Source organism: Drosophila rhopaloa, unplaced genomic scaffold (assembly GCF_018152115.1).
Source record: "Drosophila rhopaloa isolate 14029-0021.01 unplaced genomic scaffold, ASM1815211v1 contig_3, whole genome shotgun sequence".
NCBI classification, from domain to species: domain Eukaryota; kingdom Metazoa; phylum Arthropoda; class Insecta; order Diptera; family Drosophilidae; genus Drosophila; species Drosophila rhopaloa.
In genome coordinates, this window is record NW_025335123.1 from 11,252,089 (window position 1) to 11,266,621 (window position 14,533).

The window sequence follows — 14,533 nt, forward strand, 5'->3', positions numbered from 1 at the left end:
CCCTGCCAGGACTCTCCCCCCCTACCACCCTCCCCCATCGCATTTCCTATCGCTAGTTTTGCCCCCCAAATGCCCCCCACTGGCGAAACCAAAACCACCATCTGCCCGTGGCTATTTTCGCACTCGCATAACTTTGACAGCATTTTTGCAGAATTACAATTAACTGCCTAGCCTCGAATGGGAAAGAGGGGGGCTGATGGTTAAAGGACGAGGCTGGCAGGACGAAAAACCAGGAGCAGCAGTTGCAGTTGCAGCCTAAAAGTACGCAACCACACTTGCAGGCAAACACTTGGTGTGTGTGTGTGTGTGTGTGAGCCGGAAAGTGATGACGACTTGGAATTTCTCAACAAGATATATACAAGATTTAAAGATTGTTGCAAGAAACCGAATTTTGCAGCTTTAACATTTTAATTTATTAATAACATTATTAACAACAATTCGACCTTTAGGTTTTTATGTTGTTCCTGTTTAATATTGATTAATAAAATAAATTAAAATTAAAATTAAATTTCAGGATATTCAAGTCCCTAAGTAACTACAATACAACAACAAGTAAAATCATACAAATATTAATATGTATTAGCCTAACAAACTAAAAAAAAATCTTGTTACCAAAAAAGAAAATGTAATGAGAATAATACAATTAAATATGCATTCCAATAATACCTCCTTATTGAATTTAGTTTTAGAGCGGAATAAAAATGAATTACCTTTTTGGGAAATCTGATTAAGCATCAGTATTGTCAACCCAATCCTGCTGTCCTTTGTTGTCCTTTTTGGCGGCATTGTTCAGTTCGATTTGTCATGTTTTTGAAATGGGTCGCCGGCATCACTGGCTGAGTGTGACTGTGTGTGTGTGTTTGTGTGTGTGTGTGGGCTTCAAGGAAAGGGAATGGGGAAATTTGTTCCATTTTACGCTTTCTACACAAAAACAATAAATCGCTCACAGCGTCAACTTTCCTAATGCAGCGGGTCGCTGGCTGTTGGCTGTTGGATGTTGAATGTTGGATGTTATATGCAGGATGTAGGATGTTGGCCGTGGAATGCTGGATGCTGGTTGCTGGTAGCTGGTCCTGATGGCGAAATGGTAAAATGGTGGATGCAACCGGCGAAACGCCACCAGGATGGCAGCAATTGAGGCTGAAGCCATTTTAACTGCCACTTGAATGGTAACTAAAAAAGAAGAAAGAAAAAATGGAAAATAAACTAAATATGTATGCATGTGTGCGTTTGTGTGGGTAAACGAGTCTTCGGGGGCTAAAACTGTAAATTGTAATTTTCAACTTTTAAGTGGCTGCTACGTGTGAGGCTTTCGCTCTCGCTCTCACTTTGGCCTCCCCCATCCCTTTGCCTTCTCCCTCTGACCATGATGGAAAATGGAAATGAAAATGAAAATGAGAATGAAAATGAAAGAGGTAGATCAACTAGATTTTCGCGCCCTCTTCAGTGCTGACAAATGGTTGCTTTGTTTGAAAGTCAGTCAGCACAGGATATTAAAAGTGTTGGGAAATGAAATCAGTACAATAGTGTTCAGGCAATCAAAAAATTGTGTTATCATCAGATTATTTTTACAATGGAATTCATCTCTTTAGTTACTAAGGAACAGGTAAAATTAAAAGCAGTTAGGCATCATAATATTTATACAATGCTTTATTAATCTAACCAGTTCCTTAAGACTACAAAGTTGAAGTTTTCTTTTCAGTATACCTATGTTAAGCTTATGAAAACAAATCATTCAAAATATTTCCAATTTGTTATGAATTTTGATACAAATATTTATTTTACGTACAATGATAAACTTAAATAATTAAAATAAACTTATTAAAAAAATATTTACTGTGATTTGCAACTTAACATTTTTTGAAATATCAGCAAATTAAAAACAAATTTGGGAATAGCTTGAAAACAAAACGAAAGGCTCTCCAATTTTTCAGTCCTGGCCAACACATTCCGGCTGAATGGGATCTGATTGAGTGGGTCAGTGGGCGGGAATGGCCAAGTGAAAGTGACTGTGAAGTAAACGTGATTGAAATATTATCTCTGACAAGAAATCGAAAGATATATTTAGCCCCAGCTGTGAGCCGGGTCACCGCCCCCACATTTCGCATCTCATCCGCAATCTCAACTGCCGCACAAAAGCGGGGATCTGGATGAGGATGTGGATGGGGATGGGGATGGTGATGTGGATGAGGTTGGGAATGGGGATGGCGATGTGTGTGTTGCCAATTCCATTCCTCAACGGGTTACCCACTCCGGCGTTAACCGTTACGTCGCCATCTTTCACCACACTATTCACCCCGTTTGGCACCCCCTTCCCCGCCCCGGCGTTATTTGCATTGAAATGTTGAGTAATTGGAAAACCAATCTGAAGCATCTGCAGTTCTTGTTTAGCATACCTCTGGCACCTTCCTAACCGACCTCGCCGACATTTGTCGGGCAACGCTCGATTTTTCAAACCGAAATCAACGTCGCAGTCACAAGACCGGAATGGAGAGCACGGCACGATGCAAAGGTACACTGACAGAAAGTGACACAAAAATGGGTCAACAAATCAAAAAAGGGGTCTTTGGAAAAAATATTAAATTATCATAAATAAATCAAGCCGTCAATCATCCGTTTACAATGCTAACTTAACCAGTGATCGAATGATAGACAGTGTAGAAAAACCTTGTTAGGAAACTTCAAAGCTGAAATTTGAGAGTTTTCAATATCAGAAATCTTGAACTTTAAAATTGTGACCGTTAACAGCTTATTAGCTCTTTTAGAGGCTTTCATGCTCGGTATAACTGTCCCACGTTGGGCGCCAAATTTTTTAAACCTTTTCTTCTTAAGAATGATGTTTGATTTTACTATTTTTTTCTTTTGGTGTACGGATTTGTTGGGTGAGTATGCAGTGGGTCGACAGGTTGTTTCGCTTGTGGCGCTTCACTTGCTAAAAATAAATTGTTTTTAAATAGCTGGCATCGCTCGACACGCCCGTCGGGTGTCTGCTACAGAAAGAGATTCCCCTTATTTACCCCATAGCCTGCGTTCCACTTGTATTTCACCGGCAACAGCAAAAGCAACAAAGGAAATGAACATGGGAAAAACAACAGAAGGCCAAAGGCTGACAAAAGCCAGCAATGAACGCGCTTCCGCTGGAAGCTTCCTCCCCGATTCCTGAACCTATTTGTTACCAATTTTGCAGAAATATATGTACCAGTTTCTATCTGCAACAATGAACATTACATTGTTTTGTCGCGGAAATCGTCTCAATATGGTGTTGAATTATTGAACACGATTTTGGAAATTCATATTTGTTGGCTTTTTCTTGTTATTTAGATTCGTACTGAACTAGGTAATTAAAATGATATTTTCGATTTTACACTGTTTAATACATGCTCACTTTTATTTATTGATTTACGATGATGACCAACTTGTTCAACCATTATATACATAATGGATTAAAAAAACACTTTCTCCACTTATATGTTTTTAATGTTTTATTTCCCACTATAAAAAGTATACAATATATACCACCAGACCGAAAATAAACCATCATCGATGAGTTTTTTCCATCTAGCAGGGTTTTCGGTTATAGCAATGGGGTTTCCCATGGGGATAACTAGTGCTAACCATATCACAAGGCTGTCCAGGAGTTCTGGTTGCACTAACTTCCCCACTACGATTACTTGGAGAGCTCGGTGTCCTTCGGATACTTCGATTACGGTTCGTAGTCCTCACTGGTTGCGGGGTCTGCGGCTGAGTTTGATTACCTACCGAGTTCTGGCTATATATAAGTTCATCGAATGGTCTATAGTTATCCATGGATCTGAAGCCGTGCAGAGAGGCCTCCTGATCGCGGCCTTCAAAGGAACTAGGGTCCGTCACCTCGAACTGCGGCATCGAAAGATCCTCGATCATGGGCTGCCCAGAGTTCTTTGCACTTTCACCTGTGTTGTTGAAAACGCGGGTCACTGCGGTTGTGGAGGTCTGAACCGTCACTTCCTTCACCACTTCTGAAGGTCCATTTGTATCTTTCATTATAGATGGAGCACTCTCATCGGCGAGCTGTTTGCTCACGTCTCGTTTCTGCTCCTGTCGCGGGGATTTTCCCTGATGCTTCTCCGTTCTCGTAGAGCTCGGCAATCCCGTCGAGCTGAAGAAGCCCGGCTGACTGTTATCCCCCACTTTCGAACGGGATCTGACCAGGAAAGGTTCCGTGATGTCCTCCAGATTCTCGCAGGGCATGGTCAACTGATGGCGACGCGGTTGGTAGGAGACATCCTCGAAGGTGGGCATTGTCTCATCCTCCAGACAACCGCCATTACCATTTTCCCAGAGAGGACTTCTGGAGCTCTGTTGCGGAGATGAACACGAACAGCTGGCTGACTTGTCTGTCTCATTCCGATGCGAATGATAGGAAGGAGCACTTTCATTGGTCAACATCTCGGACTGATGGGAAATGTCCGGCGGACGTCGTGCTACTGATTTAGAATCGTTTCTGGATAATGAATCATGGAGCGGCATGGAAACATCCTCCAAGCACTCGTTCGTCAACTGGGGCACACGTCTTGATGCCGTTCGACTGCTCGTGGCAAAACTGGGCGCACTCACGTCCTCGAGGCATTCCTCGGTGGTCGCAGGCACCAACAGCTGGCGGCGACGACCGAGTCCTCCGCTTACATTATCCTCTACACAGTTGTCGAACTGGGTTCGATTTGATAGTCCTGAGGGCATGCTTACGTCCTCCAGGCGAGCGCTGTCCATGGCTCCTTGGCCCCGTCGCGATGACCCAGAGACGCCGCCAAATGATGGCATAGTCATGTCCTCCAGGCACTCATTCGTCACCGACATTTGCGTTAGCCTGGGGCTTCTACCGCGTGAAGCTGCTAAGCCACCGGAATCAGTGGTCCTTTGCCTTCGACTGGTTCCTTCAGAAGTACCCCTTACGAAAGACGGTTCACTCACATCGTTCAAGCACTCACTTGGCATGGTCATTTGCCTTCTAGGTGAACCAAATACCTCTTCATATGATGGCATGGTCATATCATTCAAACATTCATTAGTCATCATTTCTTGTCTAGACCTTTGTCTTGGCGTGGGGCCTCTTTCTAAGAAGGAAGCTGCATTTCTTCCGTATAAAGGCATTGAAATGTTCTCAATACATTCATTGGTAGCAGTGCCAAACGAAGGCATGGTCATATCTTCCAAGCATTCTTTGGTCATCGCTTCATGAGATATTAGCACTTGTTTGGGGCTTCTTCCTCTAGAGGATCTCAAGTCTTCAAGATACTCGTTAGTAGAAAACCTACGACTTGAATTATCAAAGGATGGCATGGTCATATCATCTAGGCATTCATTGGTCATCACTCCTTGCCTAGACATTTGCATTGGTGTGTTGCTTCTTCCTCTGGATAATCCTGAATTGCCACCATACGAAGGCATTGAAACGTCCTCAAGACATTCATTGGTCACAAGTCCTCGACTTGCATTACCAAATGATGGCATGGTCATATCATCTAAGCATTCATTGGTCATCACTTCTTGCCTGGACATCTGCATTGGTGTGTTGCTTCTTCCTCTGGATAATCCTAAATTGCCACCATACGAAGGCATTGAAACGTCCTGAAGACATTCATTGGTAGCAAGTCCTCGACTAGCATTACCAAATGATGGCATTGTCATATCATCTAAGCATTCATTGGTTATCACTCCTTGCCTAGACATCTGCATTGGTGTGTTGCTTCTTCCTCTGGATAATCCTAAATTGCCACCATACGAAGGCATTGAAACGTCCTCAAGACATTCATTGGTAACATATCCTCGACTAGTATTTCCAAACGATGGCATGGTCATATCATCTAAGCACTCATTGGTCATCACTCCTTGCTTAGACATTTGCATTGGTGTGTTGCTTCTTCCTCTGGATAATCCTGAATTGCCACCATACGAAGGCATTGAAATGTCTTCAAGACATTCATTGGTAGCAAGTCCTCGACTTGCATTACCAAATGATGGCATAGTCATATCATCTAAGCGTTCATTGGTTAATCCTCCTTGCCTGGACATCTGCATTGGTGTGTTGCTTCTTCCTCTGGATAATCCTAAATTCCCACCATACGAAGGCATTGAAACGTCCTCAAGACATTCATTGGTAGCGAGTCCCCGACTTGCATTACCAAATGATGGCATGGTCATATCATCTAAGCACTCATTGGTCAGCACTATTTGTCTTGAGCTTTGCAGAGGTGTGTGGTTCCTTCCTCTGGACGATCCTGTATGCTCTCCATAATTAGGCATGGAGATGTCCTCAAGACATTCATTTATAGCTGGACTGCGAGTTGAAGTACCAAACGACGGCATGGTCATGTCATCCAAGCATTCATTGGTCATGGTTCCTTGTCTTGACCTTTGCATTGACGTGGAGCTTTTTGGTCTGAAGCTTCTCGAATTTTCTGCATACGATGGCATCGTTATGTCCTCAATACATTCATTGGTATTAAATCCACGACCTGAACTGGCAAATGAAGGTGCTGATATGCCACTTATGTTCTGAGTCTGTCTTCTGGGAGTCCTTCGAGTTAAAGACCGCGAAACTCCACCAAACGATGGCATTGTTTCATCATCCAAACATTCGCTAGTCAGGTATTCTCTTCCAGAGCTGGCAAACGTGGGTGCGGAAATGTCTTGAATATTTCTCGATGACATTGTTATTTGTCGTGGACTTCTAGCTCTTGATGTGCCCGATACTCCTCCAAAGGAGGGCATAGTCACATCCTCTAAGCATTCATTGGTTCTTACGGCGGATATATGTGGCATGGTTGCTTTCTGACGTCGTGAGGAACTCTTCCTTCTAGAAGTACCTGATTTCCCTCCAAACGAAGGCATTGTAACATCGTCTAGACATTCATTGGTGGCTTGACTTCTGCTTAAGTTCTTCTTACCTCGGAAACTCCGTCCGACGGATCTACTTCTTCCCAATGCAGGCTGGGTCAGATCTTCCATGCACTCACTTCTTCGTAAAATTCCAGGAACATCGTCAAAGGTGGGCATGCTTACGTTCTCAAGGCATTCGTTGGGTAAGCCACTGATTTGTCTTCTGGATGAACCAGAAACCCCTCCAAAGGACGGTGCTCTCATGTCCTCAAGACATTCGCTGGGCATGCTCAACTGTCTGCGTCTGGAGGCCATCGAAACACCACCGAACGATGGCATAGATATGTCCTCCAAGCACTCGTTTGTTTGTGGGTCCTGGGATGGCAATGTTTGCCTTCTACTGGCTCCTCGCGAGATGCTCCTTCCAAAAGATGGGGCACTGACATCGTTCAAGCACTCACTTGGCATGGTTAATTGTCTTCTGGATGAAACAGATACTCCACCAAGGGAAGGCATGGTCATGTCATCCAAACACTCGTTGGTCATCGAACGACGTCTTGAACTTGTATTTGGCGCTGGCAAAGATCTCTGCTGGCGCTTCGGAGTTCTGCCCCTGACTCCAGATGACACTCCTCCAAACGATGGCATCGATATGTCCTCCAAGCATTCATTATTGGTCGTATAACCTCGACTCGGGCTTGCAAATGACGGTGGCGATATATCACCGATATTTTGGGAGGGCATTGTCACCTGCCTTCGCCTGGGACTTTTTCTCATCGATGCTCTCGATATTCCTCCAAAAGATGGCATCGATATATCCTCCAAGCACTCATTTGTGTCGCCATATTTGGTGGAGTTTGCAAACAAAGGGGCAGATGTATCGCATACATTCTTGGATGGCATAGTCCTCTGCCGTCGACTTGTTCCTCGAGAACTGCTTCTGCCAAAGGAGGGTGCACTGACGTCATTTAGGCACTCACTTGGCAGGGTTATTTGCCTTCTGGAGGAACCTGACACTCCACCAAACGATGGCATGGTCATGTCATCCAAACACTCGTTCGTCATCCTCGATGGCATGGTCCTCTGTTGTCGATCAAGACTCCTGCCTCTAGAGGCTCCCGAAATTCCATCAAAAGAGGGCATTGTCATGTCCTCCAGACATTCGCTATTCTGTTGTCTTCTTGGTGTCCTTCGCCTAGAAGCTTCCGATACTCCACCGAAAGATGGCATGGTAATTTCCTCTAAGCATTCATTAGTCATGGGTTCACTTTTAAAACTGGCATATATGGGTTCGGAAATATCGTTTATGTTCTGCGTTGACTTCGATCTTCTCGGTTGGCGGCGACTTCTGTTCGATGACAAGCGGGATGTTCTTCCGAATGATGGCATGGTCATGTCATCCAGGCATTCATTGGTCATCTGACCTCGTCTCGAACTGGCGAAGGTTGGGGCAGATATATCGCTTATATTTCGCGTGTGCCTGGATCTCTGCGTTTCCCTTTTGGGAATTCGACTTGTGCTTCTGGAAACATTCGAGACCCCTTCAAATGAGGGCATTGTTATGTCCTCGAGGCATTCGTTGGTAGTTCTATTTCTGGTTGAGTTGACAAACGATGGCTCCGATATGTCGGCCAGATTCTGGAAAGGCATCGATACCTGATGCTGCCTTCTGGGACTCTGTCTACGAGATCTACTCCGCTCAAAAGAAGAGGGCTGACTCACATCCTCAAGGCATTCGCTTGGCATTGACTGCTGTCTTCGTGATCCTTCAGAGATGTACGACGGCATGGTCTCATTGTCCAAACAGGAACGATATGACTTACTCTGGCGCATCGAAGTCGGACCAAGGGATTCAAACTCGGGCATTGTCTCATTATCCAGAATCTCTGGACATTCGGTTGGCAGCGACGCCTCGTGATATGAGGGCATTGATTCATCCATCAGGTTCACAGATCGGTTCGGCAGGGCGAAGTTAAGACGACGTCCCGGTTCTTCGACTGCACCTGTGGGCGTGCAATCCAGAGAAGAGGTATTCGAAACCGTCGTCTCATCAACGTGGCTGGTGATGTGGCCACTTGGATCACGGTGGGTGTATATCGTGCGACGCGTGGTCTGTGCGATTAATTTATCGTTATAAGTCCCCTTTAAAATTAAACATCTTACCTGCTGATACAAGGGAGAGCTATCTGCCACCCCACAGTCATCCGATCGGCGGAGTTGATTCGACCGACTTAGCCGTTCCCTAATACTCCGAAAGCGATCCAGTATCTCCCCATACACATCGTCCACGTGGCTGGTGCCGTTGTTAGGCGAGGTGTTGGATACATCGCACATACTCGGAGCGGACACATCGGCCAGAAACTCTCCCCGCAAGTCGGACATCTGCGACGGCATACTAAGATCGAATCCAGGTGCGGACATATCCGCCAGGCACTCCTCCGGCAAATTGCTCAGGTTGATTGCCGTGTCATACGCTTGGCGACGTGGCTGTGCCTGGCGAAAGGTTTCCATAGCTGCTGCATCCGTTTCGTCTGTGGGTTAGTATGAACTGGCTTAGCGACAAAATGGAAAAACCCAATTGAATCACAGAATTTTTGAGAATTAAACCACATTCATGTTGAAGTATGCCGCTTTGTAATCGGATGTCTGTAGGAAAAGTTATGAGCTCGGAAGTGCAGGTTTTAGGTCACTTTTCTGCAAACCCATTTTTCGGAAATTTGGAAAGGGGTAACATCATTGGAAATGACGAAAAATCGGCCAAAAAATACAAATCAAACTGAAAACACAGTTTTTTAGAGAATTAAACCACAATCATTTTGAGGTATGCCACTTTGAAATCGGATGTCTGTAGGAAAAGTTATGAGCTCGGAAGTGCAGGTTTTAGGTCACTTTTCTGCAAACCCATTTTTCGGAAATTTGGAAAGGGGTAACATCATTGAAAATGACGAAAAATCGGCAAAAAAAAAGTGAAAACACAGTTCTTTAGAGAATTAAACCACAATCATTTTACAATATGCCACTTTGAAATCGGATGCCTAGATCGACTCGCCTGGTAGCACTGATCAAGAATAATAATATGATAATAACTACTTGCTGTCATAATTAGCATATTGTTAAATTTAGAATACTTACAGGTCATGTCCCTGAACATCCGTGGATGGCGCCATTCCTCATTGGCCGTCAGTCCGAAATCGCTTGGATCGTATCGATGGGTCCGGCCACGAAATCCGGGTCGCAGATGCTCCGGGGTGCTAACCAGATCGGGGCCCCGAATATTTCTACTGCTTCTGGAATAAAAATGTTTTCATAAAATGTACAGTAACGCATGCGGATGATTCAGTCACCTATCGATGCACTCCGCAGACCCATTTGGACCGAGTTGCCCCCTGTCCCTACTGTGAAAATCCATGAGTATACACACGCCTCCAATTCTAATTCTAATTCCACTTCCAATTCCAACTCACCTCATCCTCAAGCTCACCGCTAGTCGATTTGGTTTGGCATTCAGCCTGGTTGGGAATATCTAGTTCCGAATCGGGGGAAGAGTGTTCGAGAGGTGTCGTCTGCCTCAGGCTGTAGAAAATTGTGGGGAAATCAATAGGCCAGTAGGTCAGTGGCTGCTCCGATTCGTCGATGCCATCCCATTTCCATTCCCATTCCCACTTTCCTTTTCTGTTTTTTTTTTTGTGAGCGCAGACAGTCTGGCGAAGTGTGTCAAGCATCCGTGGCTCCATTTCTTATCCAATTAAACAATTATGAAGAGCTCATTAAGGCAGGTTGTTTGAGAAGCGCAGAGAGGGGCTTTTTTTTTATTTTTGACTTGACAGCCACTTCCGTTCGCTCTTTCCTTTTCTTTTTGAATAATCCAAAGCAAAGCAGATGCAATTAGCGGGTACATAGTTTTTTTTTTCCATTCGGTTCTCCTTCGGCTTCATTGGCTTTTGATTGTGCGGTGGTGAGAGGGGGAGAGTGGCTATCTATGGAGAACAGGAGATAGAATGCTAGGTGTTTGAGCTCAGCGCGCGAAGTCGTCACACGAAACCGCTTTCATTTCCGCCAAACACAATTGCATCATTAGCGATGCAATCTCCGTTACTTAACGTAACCGCAACATGCCGGAAATGAAATCTGAGGCAAGCCGCTGCTCCGCTCGCTAAACTTTTAGCCACGGTGAACGACTCGACAAGTGCGGCAGGCCGGGAAAGTGGGGAAACCAGTGGATTTTCCCTGGGAAAAAGCTGGCAAAGCCGTCGCCGGATAAAAGGGACGCTCGTCCGCCAAGCACAAGGAAATATGACGTCGCCATGTGGCATAGGAATAGTCAAAGGGGACTGGTACGATGGCGACGAAGGATGAAGGACGAAGGACGAAGGACGAAAAATCAAGGCAACCGGAAAGCGAACGGAATGTGGATGCTGCGCTGAAATAATCGAATGAAGCCAGGTCCTGCGGTGCGCCGCCATCTGAGTTCGGGTTTGTGGCCAGCTTGCGTCGAGGAGTTATTACGGCGAGCCGCTTCATTTAGCTGGGGTTTGAATGGAACCGGAGCTAAGGACATGGAGCAGGTCCTGCGGCGTTGGCCACCTGCAAATATTTGACTTACGCTTGGAAAAACCCACACATTCGAGGGCTGTTTCATCAGTAGTTAATGACGCGAAACAAGTGAGAAATATACCAAAGATACCTTTTTATATCAATCCATAAATTGGTTTTATTAATAAATTTTAGCATTTTACATTTTAAGTCAATTTTATACACCTAAACAAAAGGATAACAAGATTTTATTACCATTTGTTTTTATCATTTTCCACATATTGCTTGTGAGGATACTACTACTACATTCGTTTTGACATATTCAAAAACAAAGTAAAACAAATATTTCTTTATCTAAGGTAGTTTAACTATTGTAATTAAAACTTTTAGATATTTTCTAACAGAAGTAATGTTGATTAGATATTGTTAAAATGATTTCAACGTTTCATTTCAGTGTAATTATTTATATACAAAATAAATTAATAAATATTGATACTATTGATAGTTTTCCTAATTAAAATCTACTAATAAATATTAAGTCAATACTCATTAAGTTTATTGGAAACGTGAGCTATATGCAATTTTTTTATTTTTGTCTTGAATACTCATTTCGTAACCCAGAAAAGTGGGATAAAAAGGGAAAGGTCATGTTTGTTTCCAAAGTGCATATATTGTATAAATATAATATGGAATTTTTCAAATATAGCAAAACAATAATGAAACTAAACTTAGTTTTGGAGCGCCACTCGGACGGAGTTTGCGAGGGTGCAGTGCAGCAGCTAGCAATCAACTGCCGCTCCAGCAGCCGCGTATTTGCATATGGCCCGTACCCCTGCCACCTGCCCCCCTGTCCACCCTATCCACCCTGTCCATTCAGCCCCACCCACCTGACAAAATGCAAGAAGAAGCTACCGTGTTGTCACTTTTCGCACCGCTTTGTCCTGCATTAATGCGCATATTAAAATGGACGCAGGCGAAGGCGAAGGCATGCAAAACTAATGTCAGTCGTTGGCTTGGCCATAAGCCCAGAAACTTGATATTCATATGAGGGCAGCAGTGCACACAGAAAAATATATGGAAATAGATTAAAAAAAAGTGTTATTCTTTTTAAATATACAAATTTGCACTTCTCTTATACTACCAAATCAACACCAATAATGTAAGAAATAAACCAAATGGAATTAATTTAAATACCTACTAAAACTAGTACTGTAATTCTCGTAATTATGTATACGAAAGAGTATGCTGTTAAATATTAAGGTATACTATGATATGTACATATGGATATGCTTCTTTATAATATAAGAATTACTTATATTCAAGTAGAAGGTTATTTTAAAATACGAAATTATTCATATAATACCCAAAAATTAATTATTTAGTAGATAACATTTTTTTGTAAAATAAAAACCATATCATGTTTTCTCTGTGCTTGATTTCGAACTAGCAGGAGCAGGACCTGCACAAAAGGATTGCTGGCGACTGCCTCAAGGCTACAGACGGCTTTTCTCCCCCAAAGTTCGGCGAACGTTTAGCTTGCTTACTTTCCAATTTGTTGGCCAAGAAGGCGGATGGGGCTGTAAGCGTTTGGGGCCTTGGCAGATGTGCTTAACGGTTTCGGGGCACGGGCACATCATAATGCAGTGGAACGGCACCAAGGGGCGCCTCCATTTGGGACTCGGGAGGAGCTGGGTGGGGCAAGCATGGCCACACACGCGGTCACATGGGTAGCGATTAGCGCGAGTTTATCAAGGGCTCCTTTCTGCTCTCTGATTTCTGCTTTCGCCTTTCTCCTTTTGGCTTTATGCCCCATTGAAACCGCAAAGCCACAATCACCGCAGCTTCATCAAAGATACATTATGTGTGCATATATATTCGCAAACAGCGGGCAATGGCTATTTAGCCATTATCAAAGCAAGAGGCCACTTGTTCTGCTCTGTGGCAATCAGGAAATGAAACCGAATCAATAACTGCCAAGTTTGGCCCGAACAAACAAACAATTGGGGAGGGGGTGGTACTAAGAGGATGTTTTTTAATGGGAAATATATAAATGCCCACTGGCTTAAGAGGGAAATGTAAAGTGGGAAATGGAAAAGCCCCAAAAGCAGACTCGAAAAAACATAGAACGCAGTTGAAATAAATCCCCTTATCATTCTTGGGACATGTGGCGCCACCCAGCGGAAAAATGTGAAAGTACAAAGTGAAAGCTTTTCATTCGAACCCTAAAAATCGACAGAACTTTCAAGAAACTGCAGCACAAATCTATTTTATAATAACATTATGTTAATCAACAGTTCATAACAGTCAATAACATATTAGAATTTGTTAATAAATAATGCAGCACTTAAACAAAAAAAAATTTATTTTTAATATGTTAAGCTCACAACTTTTAAACATTTACATTATTTTGAGTCCTTAAGAAGTGTATATTTTAAATACAAATAGTGGCATTGTAATTTCACTTATTGTATAAGCTTAGAAGTCCATATCAAAATAATATCTAAAATATCTAAAATTAGGACGCAGTAATATGTTAAAAAATATTTCTTATTGAGCTTAAAACAAGAACCAGCATTCTCAGCTGAAAAATTTAAATCATAAAATCATCAAGTAAAAACAATGCGAAAATCGTTCATAAAGATAATTGTTTTAAATTTAACCTGGAATCAATAGTTAAGTTTAGTTTAAAAAAATCTGCTTTACCGTAACGTAAATGGTCCTTTACTGCAAGGGTATAAAAATATTGATTCACGTGAATATAATAGCAACAGTTTGTTAATTTTTTTATTTTTAACTTTTTTGTGTAATCAGAAATGATTCATTGTGGAGGGCCCGAGCTTCTGGGAAAATTCGAATACCCTCCCCGAAACAAATGAAGTGGGGAGCACTTACGTGGAATTGAAGCCATCCCTCGTTTTGTGTTGGGTTGTCTAGGCAACTTTCCGAGGAACACTGGCCAAAACATTGAACTGCCTGCCGTTGCCCGTGACGACTACATGACGCAGTCAGCTGTCCACCGGTGGCAGGTAAATAAACAAGCATTTCTGTCGAACTAAAAAGAGCTGCAGCCAGAAAAAGCGTGAAGCACAAAATAGTGAAAAGATTCCCAAAAAAAAACCCGATGGACATGGCCGTGTGCTAG

At 43.2% G+C, this 14,533-nt stretch overlaps 1 protein-coding gene across 1 annotated transcript; it reads right to left on the minus strand.

The window, feature by feature from the left end:
* Positions 1–3,524: 3,524 nt before the first annotated feature.
* Positions 3,525–10,432, minus strand: LOC108038475. The gene is made up of 5 exons (XM_017115262.2): positions 10,323–10,432; positions 10,203–10,253; positions 9,991–10,145; positions 9,022–9,389; positions 3,525–8,970 (listed from the first exon to the last, which is right to left on the minus strand). Exons 1-5 carry the CDS (start codon positions 10,325–10,327, stop codon positions 3,559–3,561), a joined length of 5,991 nt encoding a protein of 1,996 aa, XP_016970751.2. The 5' UTR covers positions 10,328–10,432; the 3' UTR covers positions 3,525–3,558.
* Between the last annotated feature and the right edge of the window lie 4,101 nt (positions 10,433–14,533).

Bases quoted from the DNA above. Each gene is read 5' to 3' on its own strand.
- LOC108038475 (XM_017115262.2), bottom strand. The intron at 9,390-9,990 runs GTAAGTATTCTA...ACTAACCCACAG, and splicing joins GATGTTCAGGGACATGACCT to ACGAAACGGATGCAGCAGCT. The intron at 8,971-9,021 runs GTAAGATGTTTA...TTAATCGCACAG, and splicing joins GCTCTCCCTTGTATCAGCAG to ACCACGCGTCGCACGATATA.